The sequence below is a fragment of the Manis javanica genome, chromosome 8, assembly GCF_040802235.1.
Source record: "Manis javanica isolate MJ-LG chromosome 8, MJ_LKY, whole genome shotgun sequence".
NCBI lineage: Eukaryota > Metazoa > Chordata > Mammalia > Pholidota > Manidae > Manis > Manis javanica.
In genome coordinates, this window is record NC_133163.1 from 48,984,114 (window position 1) to 49,007,578 (window position 23,465).

The 23,465-nt window shown below is 31.4% G+C and overlaps 1 protein-coding gene across 2 annotated transcripts in view; it reads left to right on the plus strand.

Annotated features, from left to right (window-relative positions):
* Positions 1 to 23,465, plus strand: part of SOS2 (SOS Ras/Rho guanine nucleotide exchange factor 2) — an 87,581-nt gene that overhangs the window by 56,436 nt on the left and 7,680 nt on the right. For both annotated transcript variants that reach the window (XM_037016318.2, XM_073211280.1), the window contains exons 9-19: positions 1,604 to 1,731; positions 2,203 to 2,858; positions 3,249 to 3,330; positions 4,858 to 4,980; positions 10,618 to 10,721; positions 12,323 to 12,545; positions 15,318 to 15,437; positions 15,589 to 15,751; positions 19,367 to 19,484; positions 20,433 to 20,605; positions 23,268 to 23,384. In XM_037016318.2, the coding sequence (XP_036872213.1) occupies positions 1,604 to 1,731; positions 2,203 to 2,858; positions 3,249 to 3,330; positions 4,858 to 4,980; positions 10,618 to 10,721; positions 12,323 to 12,545; positions 15,318 to 15,437; positions 15,589 to 15,751; positions 19,367 to 19,484; positions 20,433 to 20,605; positions 23,268 to 23,384 (2,007 nt within the window). The remainder of the gene's footprint in view (positions 1 to 1,603; positions 1,732 to 2,202; positions 2,859 to 3,248; positions 3,331 to 4,857; positions 4,981 to 10,617; positions 10,722 to 12,322; positions 12,546 to 15,317; positions 15,438 to 15,588; positions 15,752 to 19,366; positions 19,485 to 20,432; positions 20,606 to 23,267; positions 23,385 to 23,465) is intronic.

Consider the following 23,465-nt stretch of genomic DNA (forward strand, 5'->3'; position numbering starts at 1 on the left):
CATGTGTTGTTCAGGGGTCAACCATACTGGCAAATAGTTTGGCAAGATAATTTCTATGTTGAGATATTTGGAATGCATTATTGAAAATTAGATTGGATATTCATTTATCTTTTGTTTATTAAATATCACTGATCTTTATTAAAAGTCAAGAAATGTTTAATGAATTATTGGACTAGGATCATAGCAAACAGAGCTGCTGCTTTATATACTTCAGTCACTAGGAAGTCCTGTGCTTTAAAGTTTTTTTTTTCCTTGACAGCCTGTAGTTATTAATGTATATTTAGAAATGACAAGACTAGTTACGTGGAAGAGTGAACAGCCTAAACACCAAGTGGACAGTAGAAATTTAGTATCCTTATACACCTAAATTGAAAAGTAGTTATACTTTTGATAGTCTCATTATTAGAGATAATTTGGAAATTGGAATCAACAAAAGCAGTGAGAATAAAAACCTTGTAATTAAGTATTTTATGTCATCAATATCCAGATTTGCTAAGGAAATATTTTAAAGTAGAGCTGTGAAGAATCATATTTGTAAGAAATCTTTAACACAGTAAAATGATTTTGCTAGTAATTTTCACCTTTGGAAGTTATAATGACTAAATGCTGATTCTTCTTCAAACTTCCTGTTGTGTTTTCTTTCTTCATTCAGCTTTTTATTTCTTAATCTAGAGATTAAGGAATATAAGAAGATTTATCACAGAATTTCTGGTAAGGTAGCTTAAAATCATAAAATAGATCTAAATTTTTAAAAATTTTCTGTAAGTAATTATAACTTTTCCATATTCTTGCATTAGTGTATATTTGTATCCATACAACCTCTATATCATATCTATATAATGCTCCACTTTAAATTCTTCTGTCAAACAAAACATTGGAGCATCGTCCAATCTGAATTATTAATTGTAAGGTAAATTTTCTTCCATTTTGAGACTAAGATCTAAGAGAAATATTGGGATAAATAAAACAAAACCAGAGTTGTTAGAATTAATAATGCAGTTTATGAATTTTATTTCTAAGGGTTAATAGGATAGAATATTAAGTTCCATGGTTTCATGATATGTACCACAGTGTCTGAATTTTATAAATTGTAAAAATTGTGAGTTGAATCCTTAGTGAGATGCTGTTTGCAAAAATCTTTATGATGGATTGAAGTGCTAAAGTTAGCATACTTGATTATGTTGTATAACAAAGATATGCAAGCTTTTAGAAACCTCTGAAACTTAAGAATTTAATCATTAAAGAATATGAAATAATTTATTTCCTCTATTCATAGTTACTAATGAAAGTAACTAGTAAGCTTCATGTTTTACCTATTTTAATCTATTTTTATGTATCTAGAAAATGTCCAAATGACTTTCACAGGTGTCTTTTTCTGATTGCTATGGCAGTAGTACTTTATATGTATATTAAGTTTATATATGTAGAAAGAGGGTTGGTTTGAGGGATCAGGGGGAATACATAATTTTTTTTTAATTATAGAAGTTTTGACTAAGTATATTTAGAGTTCATTTAGAGTTAATAATTTTTGTTGCTGATTCCTCTAATTATGAGAAACAAAGAATTGAACAATGCAGGTTTAATTTTTCTTTTTGATTCTTAGCAACTGAAAGCATGTAGTGAAGAGCAAGAAGACAGAGAATGTTTGAACCAAGCTATTACTGCTCTCTTGAATCTCCAAGGTAGTATGGATCGAATTTACAAGCAGTATTCACCTAGACGCCGACCTGGGTAATTCCAAACTATTGAAAATATGAATGCTTTTGCATACTTCACTTATATATGATGCCTGGTTTTCTAAAGAAGTTTAATTTATAGTGATAGTTGCATTTTTGAAAACGATACTTTGTTTCACATTTTTCTTTATGGTCTTTTATTTTTTTTTAATTGACTTTGTCATATTGCTAAGATATATTTAATGAAATTTAAAAATATATGTTTAATGATTTTTTTGTGTAATTTATATATAAAATTTAAGATTCTTTGTAATTTTAGCTTCTAGTACTTCTCCTTCACAATAATGAAATAAAAGCATATATATCATCTAGTGACAAAGTAGAAGAAAGTAAATGCCATGTGTAAAAGTCTCTGGTTTGGTTATTTAGTATTTTTATCACTTGATTTGAGGAAGTTTATACTTAAAGCAATTAGGGTTGCTTAGTCATTGAATGAGCTAAATTTATTTTGCTGATTTTTTTTTAGGGATCCTGTTTGCCCTTTTTATAATCGTCAATTAAGAAGCAAGCACCTGGCTATTAAAAAAATGAATGAAATTCAGAAAAACATAGATGGATGGGAAGGCAAAGATATTGGACAGTGTTGTAATGAATTCATTATGGAAGGTCCATTGACAAGAATTGGTGCTAAACATGAACGGCATATTTTTCTCTTTGATGGCTTAATGATTAGCTGTAAACCCAATCATAGCCAGTCTCGCCTTCCAGGTTGCAGTAGTGCAGAATACAGATTAAAAGAAAAATTTGTCATGAGGAAAATACAAATTTGTGATAAAGAAGATACATGTGAGTGCAAACATGCTTTTGAATTAGTATCCAAAGATGAAAACAACATAATATTTGCTGCAAAGTCTGCTGAAGAGAAAAATAATTGGATGGCAGCACTTATTTCTCTTCATTATCGTAGTACTCTAGATCGAATGCTAGATTCAGTATTATTGAAAGAAGAAAATGAGCAACCACTGAGATTACCAAGTCCTGAAGTGTATCGCTTTGTGGTAAAAGACTCTGAGGAAAACATTGTTTTTGAAGACAACTTGCAGAGTAGAAGTGTAATCCCCATTATTAAAGGAGGAACCGTGGTGAAATTAATTGAGAGGTTAACATATCATATGTATGCAGGTAAGTGAAACTCATAAGTGCTTGCAAAGGGCTGAGAATCTAAAAGCTTTTCAAGGATATTCAGAAATGCTTGAGGCCTGGAAAAAGGGATTGCCTCCAAAATATAAAAAGAATTCTATAGAATCAAAAGGCATAAATAACTAATTAAATGTCTAAAATATAATATTGTTGACTTCATTATTATTAAATATTTATAAAAATTGTAGATTCATGAATCTTGAATTTGAAAATAACCCTCATTTATCAAGAATACCACAATTGGCAGGAAGAGCCGCAGTGGGAAGAACCAGAATAAAAAGAAAAAGGAAGGAAGGCCTCTAAAATATACTGCTTTGAATTAATTAAACAATAAATTGAACATGTAACCTGTTTTATGCTCTACCTTTTCAGATCCCAATTTTGTTCGTACTTTTCTTACTACATATCGTTCATTTTGTAAACCACAGGAATTGCTAAGCTTACTGATTGAACGGTAAGAAAAATATTTATTTCATTTACACTAACACTTTGTAAAAAGTTAACTATTTTATATCTTGTGAAGTGCTGGTACATAATATATACTCAAGTAGTTTTTGCACATGGTCTGTTTAGCATTAAATTAGCAGTATTTTACTGTTCTCTTCAAACAGCATGCTCACTGATATCTCTGTTTATTACAACAGAGATCTTTTTAGATCTTACCAAATATTAATAGTAGTAATCAAAAAGACCCAACATTAGAGGATAAAAAAACTTTATATTTTAATGAACAGTTTTCTGTGCAATAAAACAGTACTCAATTAAAAGAGACTTCTTTACTTCTCACTTTTTTAAAAAAATTAAGGTATCATTGATAGACAGTCTTATGAAGATTTCACGTGAGCAACATTGTGACTTCAACATTCACCCATATTATCAAGTCCCTCCACCCCACCGCATTGCAATCACTGTCCATTACTTCTCACTTTTAAACAAAGTTTTATTAAGGAAAATTATAAAACATATACAATAATAAATAGATTATAATAAACCCCATTTATCAACCATCCAAGTACAATAATTATCAACTCAGCGTTTCATCTGTTTCTCTATCAACTTCAGCAGGATTCATTTTGTAGTAAATCTTAGACAACATATTTCATCTGTAAATATTTCTCTTCATATTTCTAAAAAAAAGTACTTTTATTAAAAACATAATCACAATACCATTATTAGACGTAAAAATGTTAATAGTTCCATTATTATGATTAGTTTTTAAAAGTTAAGTTTTGGGTTGAATTTTTCCTTTTCCCTGAGTATATTAGTGGCGCTTCAATAGGCTAAAAGTATCCCCCCAAAATAATTTTTATTTCACATTTAAAAACTTAGGGCCAAAAAAATAAATAAATAAAAACTTAAGGCCAGAATTTTATGTGACATTTATCATTATGTTGTTCTAAGTTTGCCTGACTAAATCAGTATAATGTGCTATGAAAATCTACTTAGTTGTATTTCCATGTCCAAAATAAGGAAAGCACACTTCTTAGACTTATATTTTAGCTGTATTTCCTATGATTGGGTAACATTTCTCATTTTTCCTTTTTGAACTTTGATTTTTACCTTATCCATTTATGTTCCTTAAGTATTGCTTAAAAATCAATTGGGGCCTTCTCTTTGTATTTATGCTCGTTTTATTCAAAGAAATTTATGTCTAAGTCATCGCTGTTATGTTCTTTAAAGGGGTTATGTGCCCTATAGATTGTTTCTTGAATCTTTTCCACTGACTTTTTCTATGTCGATCAGTGCTAGTTATTGAAATTTTTGATGAAAGTAGGAATATAAGACCTTAGTACTTAGTACTGCTGAAGGGCAATTTTTTGTAGTATGTAATACTTCAAGGGAAGTTTATCAGTAATTACGCTTTTCACATAAATGGTAAGAAAGAAAGTTGCATAGTTAAAATATTTTACCTGCTGTATTTGAAATCCGTTTCATGTATACATGAACAACAAAGTTTCTCTCACTTTGCTTTTCTTCTTAGATTTGAAATTCCAGAGCCAGAACCTACTGAAGCAGATAAATTGGCAGTAGAGAAAGGTGAACAGCCAATCAGTGCAGACCTTAAAAGATTTCGCAAGGAATACGTCCAACCCGTACAACTTAGGTTTGGCCTGAATATTATACTTTTTATGTATCATTCAATTTTCAATATATAGTTTAGCACATAGTTCTTACATCTTAATTCAGATAGAGGTGTTGTCGTTCACTTCATAGAAGTTAAGTTAAACTTCCAAAGTTCTATGTGAAGCTAGACAAAGAAATGTAATTATTAAAGTATACTGTGTTACTTGCATCAGATACCTCTGGCATGTGATGTATTGTGCTTAAAGACCAGGGTATCTATTAAGTAAAAATTAAGAAATTTCTTATGAGTTTGGCTACTGTCAATTCCCCCACTGCTTTTTTTCTCTTCATGTCCCATATGATCATCTAGTAATCCTGAGCCTTTTTACGGTTTATAATCATGAAAGTTCTAGCTCTTTCCCTACTCCTACTGTGCAAAATATATAGATATTTATTACTGAATCTAAGAAATAATTTCATTTCTAAAAATAAATTTGATAGTAGCAACTGCCAGTTGTTAGGTACTTACTGTGTGCCTGAGTGCTTTATCATTTTTTGTCTTACCTTTACAACACAATTACTATTTCCATCTTATATATACCAATATTGAGACTTGTGAGGGTAAAGTAAGTTTGAGATAGGTCATATAAAGAGAGTGACAGGACAGGAGTCAAACTTATACCTGTCTGACTTCCTAAGCCAGTGTTTTTTTTCTTTAACCACTGAGCATTCAAAATTGGAAAGTCCTTTGATTAGCCTTCTTTATAATCCCAAACTATTATCTACCCCTTTCCATGGGAAAACTGAGTTATCTTACTAAGTGTACATAATCTATATATATTTTGCTGTAAATACTAAGATTCCTTGATTACCACTGATGAATAAATTGCACCTTTGGACCTGAGTGTTATTTTCGTGAGTTAATTATATTCCAGGACAATTGCCACAAATAAATGCAGTTTTTAGAAAAGTGATAGAGCTCCCAGCTATCTGTCTCTCAGCCAAAACATTTAACATATCATTCTTTGTACAAGACTGTAATATGATTTACCCATCAGCAATAAAGAAGTAATTACTTTTTCTTTTTTTACTAGCTACAGTGCATTTGTATTAACCCACACTCAAGCCCCTTGACATGAGGCACATATTTATGAGGTTACTGTATAGGGGCAGACTATAGTCTTAGACTCTTAGTCATGTACATTCCTTAAGTATTTATTACTAAGGATTTTTTGTGTTGTCAGTCCTGTACTTTTAACTGGGTGAGTAATAACATAGAATATCATCTTTGCCACTGTGATATTATGATTTTACCAGGGGAAAAGGATACATGAAACAGTTACATAATATTCTACCTTAAATGTTTAAGTAGCTTAGCTGAAGGAACAAAATAGCATGAGACTCAACAAACTCCAAGAGGAGACTAGCAGTTACCAAAGGGGAAGGGTGAGGAAAGGCAGTTGGGGAGGGAGGGAGAGGGAAGATTATGGGGAATCATGATTAGTGTACATGGTGTCTATGGGGTCATGGGGAAGACAGTGTAGCACAGAGAAGACAAGTGGGGACTCTGTGGCATCTTGCTATACTGATGGACAGTGGCTGCAGTGGGGTGTGGGTGGACTCGATAATGGGGGTGAATGTAGTAACCACATTGTTTTTCCTGTGAAACCTTCCTAAGAGTGTATATCAATGATACCTTAATAAAAAAAAATCTGAAAAAAAAATGTTTTAAGTAGCTTAGAAATTTCCCTATAAAATTTCAGGAGTAGCAAAAATTAGTCTGGAAAAATTAGGAAAGGCATCTTTTCTTTTTTTTAAAAATTAGTTTCCTAATGCCTTACCATTTGTTCTTTGGTTTTTTTTCCCAGAACTTTTTTCTTTATTGAAGTATCATTGATGTACAATCTTACATTGGTTTTAAGAATACAACACAGTGGTTCAATAGTGGAATATTATTCAGCCATAAAAAAGAATAAAATCCTCCCATTTGTGACAACATGGATGGACCTAGAGGGTATTATGCTAAGTGAAATAAGTCAGGTGGAGAAAGACAAATACCATATGATTTTACTTATTTATGAAATTATTATAATAATATTATATAATATAAATAATTGTTATAATAATAATTTGTGGAATTATTATTAACTCCTCACCCCACTAGTGTGGTTACTATCTGTTAACATAGGAAGATGTTACAGAATCATTGATTGTATTCTCCATGCTGTACTATTATCCCTGTGACCAGCTTATATTATGATTGAGAATTTTTGTGCCCCTTTATCTCCCTCACTCTCCCCACCCATCCACCCACCCAACCCCTCCCCATAGTAACCACCAGTCACTTCTCAGTGTCTATGAATCTATGGCTGTTTTGTTCATTTTGTTTTGTTTTTATATTCCACAAATAAGTGAAATCATATGGTATTTGTCTTTCTCCACCTGGCTTATTTCACTTAGCATAATATCCTCTAGTCCATTCATGTTATCACAAATGGGAGGATTTTATTCTTTTATTATGGCTGAATAATATTCCATTGTATATATATGTACCTCCTCTTCTTTATCCATTCATCTGTTTATGAACACTAAGGTTGCTTCCATATTTTGGCTGTTGTAAATAATGTGGCAGTAAACATATGGGTGATACATATTTCCAAATCAGGGATTTTGTTTTCTTCAGGTAAATTCCTAGAAGTAGAATTACTGGGATGTATGGTATTTCTTTTTTTAGTTTTTTGAGGAACCTCCATAGTGCTTTCTATAGTGGCTGTACCAACTGACATTCTCACCAACAGTGTTGAAGGGTTCCCTTTTCTCCACATCTTCACCAACACTTGTTATTTCTTGTCTTTTGGATAGTGGCCATACTAACTGGTTGTGAGGTGATATTTTATTGTGGGGTTTTAGTTTGCATTTCCCTGATGATTAGCAATGTGGGGCATCTTTTCATATGCCTGTTGGCCATCTGTATTTCTTCTTTGGAGAAATGTCTGTTGAGGTCCTTTGCCCATTTTTTCATAAGGTTATTATTATTTTTTTTTATCTTGAGGCATATGAGTTCTTAATATATTTTTTGATGTCAGAAGTCATCTTAAAAGAGGTAAAATCTGTGATTGTCCCTAAGAAGGTGTAGGACTTAGGTAGGCACAAATATGACTATAGGCATTGAAGGTCTTGGGAAATAGTATAAATAAAGTCAAGAAGGCAGTAGTCAGAATGGTGTACAGAGGAAATAGGTAAGGAAATTGACTTGAGAGAAATGAAGACATTGTATTGCAAGTAGTAGTAGATGAGATTAGCTATATGGAAAGGGGTGTAGCTGAAGATTGCCTTGAAAGCCAAGCCAAGTTGTTCAGTCTGTCCTGTAAACATTGAAGCACTTTAGCAATGATAGTGATTTTTATGATAGTAACATTTAACAATATTGCATTATAAAATTTTTTACATAAAGCAAAATTGAGAGAATTTTGCAGTGAACACCATAAACCCACTACCTTAGATGTACTGCTAATAGTTTACTATTCTTGAGTTCATCACATATCTATTCATTTATGGTTTTTGGTCCATTAATCATCTAAGTTTGGGAATGTATTTCAAAGTAAAGTTTTTAAATATTTCACCTTGTTTATCATTAACAGTTAAGTATTTGTTTTATGTTTTTTCTATAATGTATATAAATGATACACATATCTTGACTGTAATTTGGTTGAATTTTAACAAACGCATACATCTCTACAATCCAAACTCTTTTCAAGATGTAAAATGCTACCATCACCCCAGAAAGTCCCTCATGTCCATTCTAATCAATTTTTGTTCTCATTGTCCAAAGTAGTATTCCTGTTCCTCCAAGATTAGTTTTCTCTGTTTTGGAATCTCATATAAGTGGATTCTTATATCTTTTTATGTCTTCTTTCAATCAACATACTTTTGAGAGTCTTGCTGCTTATATCAGTAGTTTCTTCTATTTTATTGCTGAAGTATTCTGTTACATGAACCTACAACAGTTTGTTTTCCCCATTGAAGGACACCCAGATTCTTTTCAGTTTTTTAATATTATGAATAAAGATGCTATGAATTTTATTTTACAAGTCTTTTGTGAATATATTTTTTCATGTATCTTGGGTAAATAACTCAGAGTGGAATGGCTGTTGTAGGGTATATATATATATTTAGTTTTAAAAGAAACTGCCAAACCTTTTTCCAAAGTGATTGTACTGTATTACACTCTCATCACCAGTGTATGAACTTATCAGTTGCTCCATATCCTAACATTTAGTGATGTCAGTCTTTATAACTAAACTTTAGAGTATAGTGGTATCTCTCTGTGATTTTAATTTGTATTTTTCTGATGACTAATGATGTAGAGAAGTTTTTATTGTCCCTTATTGGCTGTTCATACTTATTGGGGAAGAATCTGTTAAAATCTTATGCCTATTTTCTATGGAGTTGCCTTTTTATTATGGAGTTGTAGGAGTAAAGTGTATAGGATTGGATGCCAGTCTTTTGTCAGACAAAAAGTTGTAGAAAAAAATTTCCCCAAGTTTGTGGCTTGCCTATTACTTTTTTTGATAGTGTCTTTTGATGAGCAGAAGCTTTTAATTTTGATGATGTCTAATTATGAGATGAGATTTTTTTTTCTTTTACATGATAGTGATGGTTTATATTAGATGCTGTAGAAACTAGGAGGGAGAGAAAATGGAAGCAGAGTTACTTGAATTAACCTCAGTGTAAACTACAAGCTAGTAATTTTGTGATCTCTTGAAATATTCTCTATAAGTCACTGAGAAAGCTGGGCACACAATGGCAAGGTTGTTGTATTACATACAACATTGATGGAGATAGGATGACGGAGATTGGGAATTTAAAATGTTTTCTTAGCTTGGGAGAAAAACTAGTGTCACTTAACTAGTTACTAGGGGAAAAAAGCTAACCTAGAAATAGTCATGCATTGAAATAATTTTTAAAATGCTAATTAACTAGTTTACACTTTCTAAAAATAACTAAAAGTTATTTTAAGTATTTAAAATAATACTTCTAGAAAAGTTCTTGCTGTATTTTTAGCACCTGAAAGATAGGTGAAGTTTCAGAGTGCAGCCCTTTGATATGAAACTCTAGGTCCAATCAAGAACATTTATCTGACAGTATAAGACATTAAGTCTAGGGAGTGGAATGTTGTTTTTGTGTGGATTGATTAAATCTGTATTTGCAAAGTTATAAGTAATCATTTTTGTGGTGCTGCAAAACAGAATAGCTCTCTGTCAGAAGGATTTTTGTCTTTTGAAGAAAATGTGGACATAACTTAAAACCATATACTAAATCTTTGTTGGTTTTCCATTTTATGTGAAAAATATATTGATTTAAAGCTTTTAGGAATCTTTTTTAAATTTAGAAATTTAAAAGTAGTTTTTGTATTATACAGAGTATGAATTTCCTACATATGAATAAAAGAAAGGTACTTTTCCTATATAAAGGGCTAATTAAATCCAGGAATCACAATTTTTATGCTTATAAATATTTTTAAAGTATAATTTTTAAGTTATAGTCTGGAGACCTGTCTTCATATCATTGAAACATGGTGTTAATTAAATACAAATTAGAGACTCTGAATGTTATAAAAATGTAATTGAATGTTAAGTCACTAAACTGTGTTTCTTTCATTCTTTCATTCTATCAGGGTCTTAAATGTTTTTCGGCACTGGGTTGAACACCATTTTTATGACTTTGAAAGAGATTTGGAGTTGCTTGAAAGACTAGAATCCTTCATTTCAAGTGTAAGAGGTATATTATTTAAAGGTTTAATTGAATCTTACGTCGCACGTGAATTTATTTTTAAACTTGTGTGACTTCTAATTAAAGAAGCTAAACTATTTTTCATTTTTAAAAAGTTGAAATAACATTTGGAATGATTTTTATAGACTCTAAGGAGCTCACATGTGTTTAGAACTACCTAATATCTTAAATCTTATGGTTTCAAGTTTTTTAGGAAATTCTTTAAAAGAAGTCACAAGATCTCTTTAATAAGCCTGAGCCATTTAATTTTATCTCAAGGTTGCCATTCCTTCAACTAATTAAATATGTGTAATTTTATCTGTTTTCTTATTCTACTTAATCTTACTCTTTAGTTTTGAATGGTTAACAGCTTTTTAAAATAATACTTCTAGAAAAGGTCTTGCTGTATTTTTAGCACCTGAAAGAGAGGTGAAGTTTCAGAGAGCAGCCCCGTGATATGGAACTCTAGGTCCAATCAAGAACATTTATCTGACAGTATAAGATATTAATTAAGAATACCATAATAAAAAAAGGAAAAGGAAAAAAAAATACCATAATGAAGTCTAGTTTATTTCATTTCCTACTTGTTCTTTAAGGGGAATTTAATTAAAATAAAGAATATAATTCCTTTGTTTCAATTTTGAGATGTCTAAGATACATTTTTATCATGTGTGCCTTAAAATTGTTTATGGTACTAATTTTCACATTACATTCTTAACAAAGATACTAGATTATATGTGATCTAAGAAGCTTCTAAAATACACACAACATCAGAATAAAGCAAGTAAATGATTTTGTTACAGTTAATGTCTAGAGGCCTTTGCTGTACAAGTTACATCTCAGTGTAATCACATAATTGATGAGGGAAATTTTCTTTTTATGAAAGTATTTCAACTAATAAGTGAAGGAATGATAGAATATTACCATTTCTCAGCTCCTGGTAACATCACGAAAAGAGAGGTAACCGGACATTATATGCCCCCTTGTGGAAATATTTTTGCAAGTATCCATGTCAAAGCATTGATCCTGAGTCAAATCAAGCCTCTATATCTGATTTACAGAAAATTCAGGGGCAGAGAAACATGGCATATGATAACCACAGAGGCAGAATTGGCAGAATTCAGACTTGGGAAACACACAGACAAGCAATTCAGTTTCAACAATAAATTGCAAGCGAAAAAGAGATAAAAGGGGGGGGTCTGTAGAGTTAAGGACACTTAAGACATTGACTCAGTGCAATGTGTGGATCTTGTTCAGATCCTAATTTCAAACAAACTAACTGTTAGAAAACATTTATGAGACAATCAGGGAAATCTGAACACTGACTAGATATTTGATGTTATGAAGTTGTCATTTTTTTATATGTGATAATGGTATTGTGGTTATTTTTTAAAGTCTTTAGATAGATACATAAATATGAATGAAATTACATGGCCTTAGATTTACTTCAAAATAACATAGGGAGTAGAGGGAGAGGATGAGTGGGGTTAGACGCAACAGAAATTGCCCATGAGTTGTTAATTGTTGAAGCTCCGTGAGGGTTAAAGATTATACAAAGATTTGCAGTTAATGTCCATCAAGTAAAAGGCATTTTTGTGTTCTTTTCCTAGGGAAAACAATGAAGAAATGGGTAGAGTCAATTGCTAAGATTATCAAGAGGAAAAAACAAGCTCAGGCAAATGGAATAAGCCATAATATTACCTTTGAAAGTCCTCCTCCACCAATTGAATGGCATATCAGCAGACCAGGACAGTTTGAAACATTTGATATCATGACACTTCATCCCATAGAAATTGCACGTCAGCTGACACTTTTGGAATCTGACCTCTACAGGTAGACAATATTTGCTGCTCTGTATTCAAAAACCTTGAACCATAGCTCTACTTTCAGAACATTTTACCAGCTATTCACAAGCACTTAAAAATAACTGCTGTACTTGTGGGCTTAGAGGAAAGCTCAAGTACAGGTTTTAATTACAGTCTGTTCTTTAGGTAAAAGTCTTACAACATTGCTCTTTAGGCCCAGAATAGCTAGTAGCAATCCTTTGCAAGAGGAGTGTCAGAGAGAAGCCTAATGCAATACAACAGCAAACACTTTCAAGACAGTCACCCAGCTCCTACTCCCAATACTTGCTCAGAGTGTTTTAGTTTGAGTTGGCTCAGCTAAGTCCATCAGTGTGCATACTAGGCTCTTGGCAGCTAAATAAATAGAATAGTGAGTAAGACAAGCTTTCTTCTTTTTTTAAATTAAAATTAATTTAATAATCAAAACTTTAATTTAGGGCTTGACTATTAGGTTTGCTGGCAAATGAATAACAAAATTCTTAGAGGAATAAAAAGTTCTTAACTCCTTAAAAGGAGTCTCAAGTACTTTAGCTATTTTAAGCTAATATTAACTTTAAAGAAAAGTTATTTCTGAAGTAGTGTGATTGAAGAACCATTCTTAAAACTTCTGAACCATTTTTTTCATTTATAAGGATCACTAGTAATGTGCGTGGCTGTCTATTTTTATCTGTATCCCTTCATCTGTCTTTATATATAAGGCAATAACTGCCATTTCCCTATATCTACAGTACTCTTTTATACTCATTTATAACCTAACCTTTTAGTTTCATGGCTTCATCACTTCCAATGTCATTCTCTACTCCAAATCAGACTCTTCCCATGGTCATATTTTGAATCTTATCACTTTGTATTATTCTTTTTCCAAAATTACTAATTCAAGCATCTCATTCCTTTCTAATCACACAGTCTTTCAGCTTGCTTTATCAGCTTCTTCCTCTGTCATCTTTTTTTAAACCACTCTCCTTTCCCAGTGCATTAGCCACTCCCACCACCTCCTAATTTAAGCTTTCTTCTTACATTTACAACATGGGCTCCTGTGAAGAGTACAGGCCTTGCAGGTAACAGCCCTCTCCCCCTGCTGTTGAAAAATAACCCCCCTCCATTTTTCCTCCATCAAAAACTTTTCTGCATTCAGGAGCCCCTTTTAAAATACAAATACTCTTTAAGAAGTTATCTGATTAGAAGCCAGTTTTTTAAAAGTAGGGATTATACAGGGAAAAGCAAGAATAAAGTTTAGTGCTAATGGAGAATGTGGGAAGGCACCCAAGATAAAACTTTGCCATTGGGCCTCTGGTTTACCTTGGCTGTACCTTTTAGAATTTAGCACAAATGTCAGAGATACCAATATCTGACTCATAGTGTCATGTTATATTTTTAAGCAATTTGGAGTTCAGGTGATTTTGTTTTATATTGTGGAATTTTGATAGGTAGGAATGAAGGAACTTGTTACTTGAGATAACTAAGCAAAGAGTACTGAATCAAGTTTTTCCTCATAGACTGTCTGTTACATGAATTGTCATCAGGGGGAGAAAAGCACATTTAGTTCTATGTGGACCTGCTTTCAGCATATGGAAATAACCTTTGATAAGTGATATTTGTATTATGGAAGAAGGGTAATATACATAAAGCAGTGACACTAAACTAAATTTATGGTGAAATAATAGAGCCACCTAAGGAAACATTCCAAAAACTGTTAGCAAGTACCTATCTGTATTCAAATCTACTGGTTAAAAACTTTTTTTTATTAAGTTGCCAAGTCTGTAGGAACATTGATGGCAGTGTTACTGGTCAATTTTTTAAATTATGTAATCCTGACTCACTGGATACAATGAGTATTTAATCTACTCTTCTGTCTAATTTTTTTAAGTATTTCAGGTATTCCAAAAATGTGGAAAATAATATAATAAGGGCCCATAAACAATAAAAGCATTGCCAATAAAATTGAACTTTTTTGTGTAATTATTCCCAACCTTATTCCTTTTCTTTCTCCCAAGAAATAACCACTCTCCTGTATTTGGTGTTTACTATTCCTATGTATGTCTTTATAATTATATGCATATACACATTCATAAACAATATTTAGCATTGTTTTTCACATTGTAAAACAGTTGATACTTATGTATTATTCTTCAACTTGTTTTTTACTTAAACTATTTATGGTATTTGTTTGAGTTGATGAATATAGTTTTAGTTCGCTATTCTAATTGTTGTGTTATAGTGCTCCATTGTATAAATACTCCATAAATTTATGATGATGACCTCTAGGTTGTTTGGGATTTCTCACTCTTCAACCAGTGCTTCACTGAACATTCTTATAAATGTTTTCTTATAACCTGATGTATCTAGAGTATATCTGTAGATGTAGAATTGATAGGTGACCTAGAATGTATATTTTGAGTATTTTAAGATATTGCCAAATTACCTTATAAGGTGGTTGTATCAGTTTTTGCTTGCACATCAGCGTTGGGGAGTTCTTATCTTTTCACATTTGTACCTATTTGATATTACCAGACTTGTTAGTCTGACGGGAATAAAATGGGATTTCATTGTGGTTTAATGTTCTTACTGACTAAAATAAAAAGATAAAAGTTTTTTTCTTTCATATTTGTGGCTTTTCAATTCTATTCTGTGAGTTACTTGTATCTTTGTTCATTTATCTTTTGGGTTATTGTCTTTTTCTTATTAAGTTTTAGGAGACCTTTAAATAATTTTGATACTAACCATTTATAGGTTAAATTGCATTGATTTTTTGATTCCACAGGAAAGTTCAACCTTCTGAACTCGTAGGGAGTGTGTGGACCAAAGAAGATAAAGAAATAAATTCTCCAAATTTATTAAAAATGATTCGCCATACTACAAATCTCACCCTTTGGTTTGAAAAGTAAGTCTTTACTTACTGTCTTACTACTTCTTAATAATCATAATATTAAGTCACCTACAAGCTAAAATTTTGGCTGAAAATGTATTTCCTCTTTTCTATTTGAAGTGAGGAGATGACTTTCTAAGCTGTGCCATTTTTTCTTTTTTGTTAGATGCATTGTGGAAGCAGAAAATTTTGAGGAACGTGTGGCAGTACTAAGTAGAATTATAGAGATTCTGCAAGTTTTTCAAGATTTGAATAATTTCAATGGTGTACTGGAGATAGTCAGTGCAGTAAATTCAGTGTCAGTATACAGATTAGATCATACGTTTGAGGTAAGTTTTAGGCTTAAATATTTCATCCTTTTGGGGGAAACATAAAATTAATGTAAAAGAGATTGCTTCTATCACTGATCTTTTTGAGTAAATCCTTTGTAAATCCATTTTAGTCCCTTAAATACAGTGATAGTAAGACATTAGAAAATACATTGATACACACTAGTAAGCCTAGGATACATCAAAGAATATGGAACTTGTTACTCTGTTTAATATGCTTACTTAAATGTCATGAAGTTCCAAGTGGATTTTTTCAATGTACATTGATTATTTCAAATAGATGATGAAAGATTTTAAATATAAATATATAAATTACTTTAATCATCTTTAGTGTCTAGTCAAAGAGATGGGGAGAAGAAACCTTTCTAAAACTTAAATTTGTTTTTTTAAATTATAAAGTAGTATATATTTAGTGTTTGTTACAGAGAACAAAGTATAGAAGGATGTTTCACATACATTTATTTTATTTTATTTTACTTTATTTGAAGTGCATATAATGCACAAATCTTAGTATACAGCTTGATGAATTTTGATATGTAACCATCACCCAGATCAAGATATCATTCTCACTAATTTTTTTCCCCTTCACCTATTTTATCCATTCCCCCATCCCCCTTCCCTATGGCAACCACCATTCTGTTCTCTGAGTCTGAGTCTGTTTCTGTTCAGTTTGTTTGTTCATATGTTTTGATTTTTAAATTCCACATATAAGTGAAATCATATGGTATTTGTCTTTCTCCATCTGACTTATTTCACTTAGCAAAATACCCTCTGGTTCATTTATGTTCTTACCAATGGCAAGATTTCATTCTTTTTTATGGCTGCATAATATTGCACTGTATATGTATATGTATATACACACACCACATCATCATTATCCATTCATCTTTCAGTGGACACTTAGGTTACATCTATACCTTGGCTATTGTAAATAATGCTGCGATAACCATAGGAATGCATATGTAATTTGAAATTGGTGATTTTGTTTTCTTTGGGTAAATTAACAGAAGTGGAATTTTGTGGGTTGTATGTGTTTCAATTTTTATTTTTTTGAGGAACTTCCATACAGCTTTCCATGGGGCTGTACCAATCTACATACTCACCAGCAGTGTAAGAGGGTTCCCTTTTCTCCATATCCTTACCAACACTTGTTATTTATTGTCTGTTATTTATTGTCTTTTGGGTGGTGGCCATTCTAACTGGTGTGAGGTGATATCTCATTATGGTTTTGGTTTGCATTTCCCTGGTTAGGGATGTGGAGCATTTTTTCATGTTCCTGATGACCACTGTATTTCTTCTTTGGATAAATGACTGTTCAGGTCCTCTGTCCATTTTTTAATCAGGTTGTTTTTTTGGTGTTAAGATACATGTTTCTTAATCATATATAGTTATGCAAATACTTATTTCACTCAACATTATATTTCTAAACTTCATCCATGTTGTTTCTTTTAGCTATAGTTCATTCTTTTCCATAACTGTATCATATTAAAGAAACTTATCAAAACTTACTTATTGATTCATTAGTTAATGGTCATTTGGACTATTTCCAGTGTAGGGTTAGTATCAGTAATTTCACTCTGAACATTTTCTACATATATCCTGGTATATACACATACAAATTTATGCTCTAAGTTATATACCTAGAAATAGAAGTACTGAATGATAGAATATCTTCAGCTTTACTAGATAATACCAAATTATTTTCACATGTAATTGTACCAGTTTATACTCTCACCAGAAATTTATGAAATTCTAGTTTAACATTCTCACCAACACTTGAAATATTAAGTAAAATATCAAGTGTTGGTGAGAATGTGAAACAACTAGAATTGTCATTCTTTTAATTTTTCCATTCTTGTAGTTTTTGGTTTATAACCTTGATTTCTAATGAGCTTAAACTTCTTTTCAAATGTTCATTAGCTGTTTGTATTTTTTCTTGTGCAAATTTTTTTTAGTTTTTGTTCGTTGAGTTTTTGTTATGAATTTGTATGAGTTTTCTTAAATAGTGGATTATTTTAATTCTTTGTCAGTTATGTTGTAAATATCATTCCCCAGTTGAAGCTTTCATTTTTGCCTTTTTTTGTGATGTCTTGATAAACAAAAGTTCTTAATGTAGTCAAGTTTACTTATTTTTTCCTTTGTAATGTGTGCTTTCCATGTCTTGTTTAACGTCCCTTTATTATCTTAATGTTTCATCTTTCACATTAATTCCTTAATCCAGGTGGAAATGAGTTTTGAGTGTGGAGTGAGGTTTGGAGTGTGACTTCATTTTTTTGTTGCATAGAGGTAGCCAATTGCCCGCTCCTGCACCTTTATTGAAAGTCCATCTTTAACCCATTGATCTGTATTGCTAGCTATGTCATAAATTGGGTGTCCATAAATGTGTGGGACTATTTCCAGTCTTTCTGTTCTGTTCCTTTGATGTTTGATTATTCTTGTGCCAGTGCCACATGTCTAAATTACCATATCTTTATATTAGTTCTTGATATAGTAGGGCAAGTCCCCACCAATGTTTTTCTTTTTCAAGAGTGACTTACTCTTGACCCTTTTCTCTTCTATATAAATTTTAGAATTGGTTTAAGTTTCAATTTTTTTAAAGTTGGTATTTTGAGAGGAATTGCATTGGCTCTATAAATCAATTAGTAAAGAACTGCCATTTTTCTAATAATGAGTCTTCCCAACCATGAGCAAGGTATAGCTCTTCATTTATTCATTTAATAAAGTTATATGGTTTTCTTGATAAAGATCTCACACCTCTTTTGTTAGATTTATGTTAGAATATTTTTAGAATTTTGTTTCTTTATTGATGATATCTGGAAATGCAGTTGATTTTTGTCTACTGGTTTTTTACCCAGCGACGTTGCTAAATTCTCTCATTAATACTCCATGTAGATTTATTGGGCTTCTTCACAGTCATATCCTCTGTGAATACTGACAGTTTTTCTTTTCATTCCCTAGATCTTAATTTTTCTTGCGCATGCTAGTTAGGACTTCTGTAAAGTATCGAATAAAAGTTACAATGTAATCACCTTTGCTTACTCCTTGTGTTAAAGGAAATGTGTTGAATGGTTCTCCATCAAGTATAATGTTTGCTGTGGTCTTGTATATATATGTACATATCAGATTAAAAATAAAGTAATTAAATAATTTTAAATAAGAAAATGTAATGATGCAATAGAAGTAACTCTGCTTACTTGGTTTACTAAATTTTTGTTCAATTCTTCTCTCCCTCCCACCAAAACCTTTCTCCTCCCTACCAAAACCTTACTCTTGAGCTCCAAAAGGCCTTTTGATGGAAAAATATTTGAATACTGAGGGATTATATTTCTCTCCTATAGCTGTAACTTGGAACTCTGACTGAATAGAATTATAATTAATGAGATCCTAAGAGAGAATTTATCACTTAATGCTCTAATTTATATTAGAAGAAATAAGTTTTTAAGTTTCATATTTATAGAGAGGAGAAATTTCAGGCAAGTGCAGAAAGGAATACTATTCATCTCTTGATTTAAAAATTCCTTCTTCACATATTTGCAAAATGTTATAAAATTGAAATCTCTGCATCCATAAAATACTAAGTTGTAAAAAATTATACTCAATTTATATATTTTAAAGGCATTGCAGGAAAGAAAAAGGAGAATTTTGGATGAAGCTGTGGAATTAAGTCAAGATCACTTTAAAAAATACTTAGTAAAACTTAAGTCTATCAATCCACCTTGTGTGCCTTTTTTTGGTAAGTTACTGAATGTGGATTCATATTTTGAGGGAGAGTGTGTTGTAGCCAAAATGGATCAGCCTTTAGAGGCAGCTTGTCCTAATTATATCTGAATGCAACAACTTTTATTAGCTGTTTATATTGATAAATGAAGCTTAAACTCACTATTTGCTTATCTAAAAAAATGAAAATTATGACAATTATAGAGTTGTTATAAGGAGCTCCATGGGGTCTCTTCTAAAAGCACTAATCCCATTCATGAGGTCTCCATCCTTCTGAAGCACCTCCCAAAGGTACCACCTTAAAATACCATCACATTGGGCATTAGGATTTCAACATATGAATTTTGAGCATTCAAACCATAGATCCCACACATGTGCATGTATGTATAATGCACACACACCTGGTCATGCTAGCAAAAAATGTCTCCAGACATTCTCAAATACCTCTGAGGCACAAGATTCCCCCAGTTGAGAACCACTAATTTAAACAAATCAGTGACCATGTGTGAAAAGGAAATAAAAACTTTCAGTCCAAGAGTAAGGAACAATCATTTTTCTTCCTGAATTACAGGCTTTGAGAAAACAAAGTTCGTTTCTAAATCTGTAGTCTTTACTAACCAGAATTGGCTTGAGATCACTGGCATTAAGTATTTATAATCAAATATTAAAATGGCTAGAATAGATTTAATATTTGCAATTTAGACTTTGTGAATGAATGTTCCCTTTGATTTTAGACTAAAAAATGACAGATTAAGCTTTCCTAAACCCTAATTTTCTTTTTAAATTCTGCCTATTTCAAAAAAAGTATTAATATAGAATTAATTATTAAGTCTATCAGAGACAACATTTTAGGAGTTGAATTGCTATATTATAGATGTCTATCAACTTTACTAGATCACTTGTTTTCCCAAATGGGTGGTTAAGTCAGCAATTTTATCTTTTCTTCAAATACTTTTTTTACTAGGAATATACTTAACAAATATTCTGAAGACTGAAGAAGGGAATAACGATTTTTTAAAAAAGAAAGGGAAAGATTTAATCAATTTCAGTAAGAGGAGGAAAGTAGCTGAAATTACTGGAGAAATTCAACAGTATCAGAATCAACCTTACTGTTTACGGATAGAACCAGAAATGAGGGTAAATATTTTCTTTCCTTATCTTTAAAAGAGAACATGTTAAACTCTAACAAATATCATAACCACAAATTATGCTACTTCTATTGCTGTGAAAATAACATAGTAAGTTAATTATTAATGAACAGATGGAAGTGGTAAATATTAGATATTATGCACTAACAATCTGAAGTTATTAATATTGTTAGATACTTACTCTCAAAAGTATTGCTTCTTTGTACAACTGATTCAAATAATATTTTTAAAAAATGAATGACAAAATGGAATGAAAGCAGCTTTCTCATGGCCATGCAGTAAAAAGACACTTCTCTAACTAGCACTATCATTGATTGATGGACGTCTTAGATGTTTACATGTGCCAAGATAGCAGTAAGTAATCCCTTCAGAAGAGCACTGGGTCTACATAGGGGAAAGGGTTGGTAGAGGTAGATAGATAGATAGGTAGATGTGTAGCAAAAATTAATTTTTTTAACAGTCTGTCATTGATGTTCTGTTTTGAGCAATAGTTAATAATATTGATAATATGGTACAAAAGATGTGGATGCTTCTAAATTAGAGTGAATTATGATATGTTTATGTTAAATTAATTTTATTGTATTATACTTACTTGAAATTTAGAACATGTAATAACTATGGATCAGAGTAAGTTCATCTGTCATATTAAAAATCATGCTAAACTTTCAGATGTGGTATGCAGGTTGGGCATATTGAGTGAAATTGGCCACAGTCCCTCCCACTCTCCTATGTTGTAAGGTGGTAACTATTCTTTGTTCTTAGTTCAAAATAAAATACCCTGAGGCCCTGAGAAAGAATGACCTAAAGTACATCATTATGAAAATATAGACAGATACCTGCTCTAAAGAAAGTGGTGATAAACTACCTATTTCATTCTATTCTCTCACCATTGGGCCAAACCTCTGTGATGTGGAGCTTCATAGGACTAAAGAAATACGTTCTTGAAGCCCAGATTAGAGTTCACAGTATATTTTCCCACAAAAATAATACTATGTTGTATATACTTTATAGTACTTTATTTTTTTATTTGTTATTTCGGTATCATTAATATATAATCTCATGAGCAACATTGTGGTTACTAGATTCCCCCCATTATCAAGTCCCCACCACCTACCCCGTTATAGTCACTGTCCATCAGTGTAGTAAGATGCTATAGAGTCACTACTTGTGTTCTCTGTGCTATACTGCCTTCCCCATGCTCCCCCCTATGTATGTGTGCTAATCGTACTTTACTTTAAAGAGTACATTTAACATTCATATCTCAGTAATTCCTACTAAGTTTTTGTGATCTGGTCTATACTTCCTAACATCATTTAAAGCATTCTTTTGGGAGCCAGGGAGAAGAATGGAGAATGCTTTCTTTACAGTTGATTGAAAACAAATTTCAGGTGTAGACAAAATAGCTATTCACTTTTCAAACCACAGTAACCAAGCTAAATAGTATTTAAAAATGGAACAAAGGATCAGAAAATCAAGTATACCATTGTTATAACTTTATAAAAGTCTTTAAATTATCGATGGTTCATATAATTTCATTTAGCTAATCTGAATATAAGTACAAAATAGTTTCAGTATTTTTAAGGGAATAGTAGGATGTTCTTGAAATTCTAAAGCTCATTTTGCTTACTGCTGAATTTATTTTTACATATGCTTCTAAACCACTTTGTAGTTAAGTAAAGCTGTATCCAATAATTTGCTTCAAGAAACTTTTCTAAGGAAATCATCAGAAATGTACAGAACCACTTATGCACAGTTAATAATAATAATTATTATGATAGTAAATAATTAGAAAGCACCTATATGGATAACTACCTATATAGAGATTGGTGAAATAAATTCTGGAATATCCATCTGATGAGATACTATAGAGTTAAAATTTGTATTTTATAAAGTAAGTAAGCCACATGGGAAAAAATTAACTGAATATAAACTTTAATAAGTTAAAAATAACTATGGTATGATCCTAATTTTGTGGGAGAAAAAGTAAGACTAAACAGTATATATACATGCATATATTCATATACAATAAAACCATTGGAAGGATATTCTAATAATTAAATGTTAACAAAGATATTCTAATAATAAAATGTTAACGCTCTTTGATTAGTGAGATTTCTGTTTATTTCCCTTTTTGCACTTTGCTAAATCATCTGAATTTCTACCTAAAAATTTAAATTTAAGCTTAGGAAATTTTTTTTTGATAAAGACAAAAACGTTAGCACAGTTAAGATTAAATTTATAACTGTCATTGAATTACTTTTGAATAGACCTTAATCCAGTTTATCTTTTTCTAATTATAGTTTCATTTTGGATTATAACTATAGTTATGTTCTAAATACTTTTGATAGCTTACTGATAATGCTCATTTTAGTGGTATAGTGAGTAGGAATAATGTCACTGAGAGATATCAAACCATAAAGATCGTAATAAGTGAAAATCTGTTCACCTTAATAGAAGTTTAAAACTAGAATATACGATTTCCACAGAAACTGTAGTTTTATTCAAGTAGAGAGATTGGAATCAGCAATTCTTGTGGACTTTCAGACATGATCTATTACTTTGTTGATAATTTTTTGTATTAAACTGATGAAATGAATGTTATAATAAGACATATTAAAATAAAACATGTACTTACGGAAATTTAACTCTAGAGATTCTTTGAAAACCTTAACCCCATGGGAAGTGCTTCTGAAAAGGAATTTACAGATTATTTGTTCAACAAGTCACTAGAAATTGAACCCCGAAACTGCAAACAGCCACCTCGATTTGTAAGTTCATTACAATTTTGGAAAACCTCTTTTTTAAGACAATATTATCTTCAGTGTTTAACATCCTATTTCATTAAAATT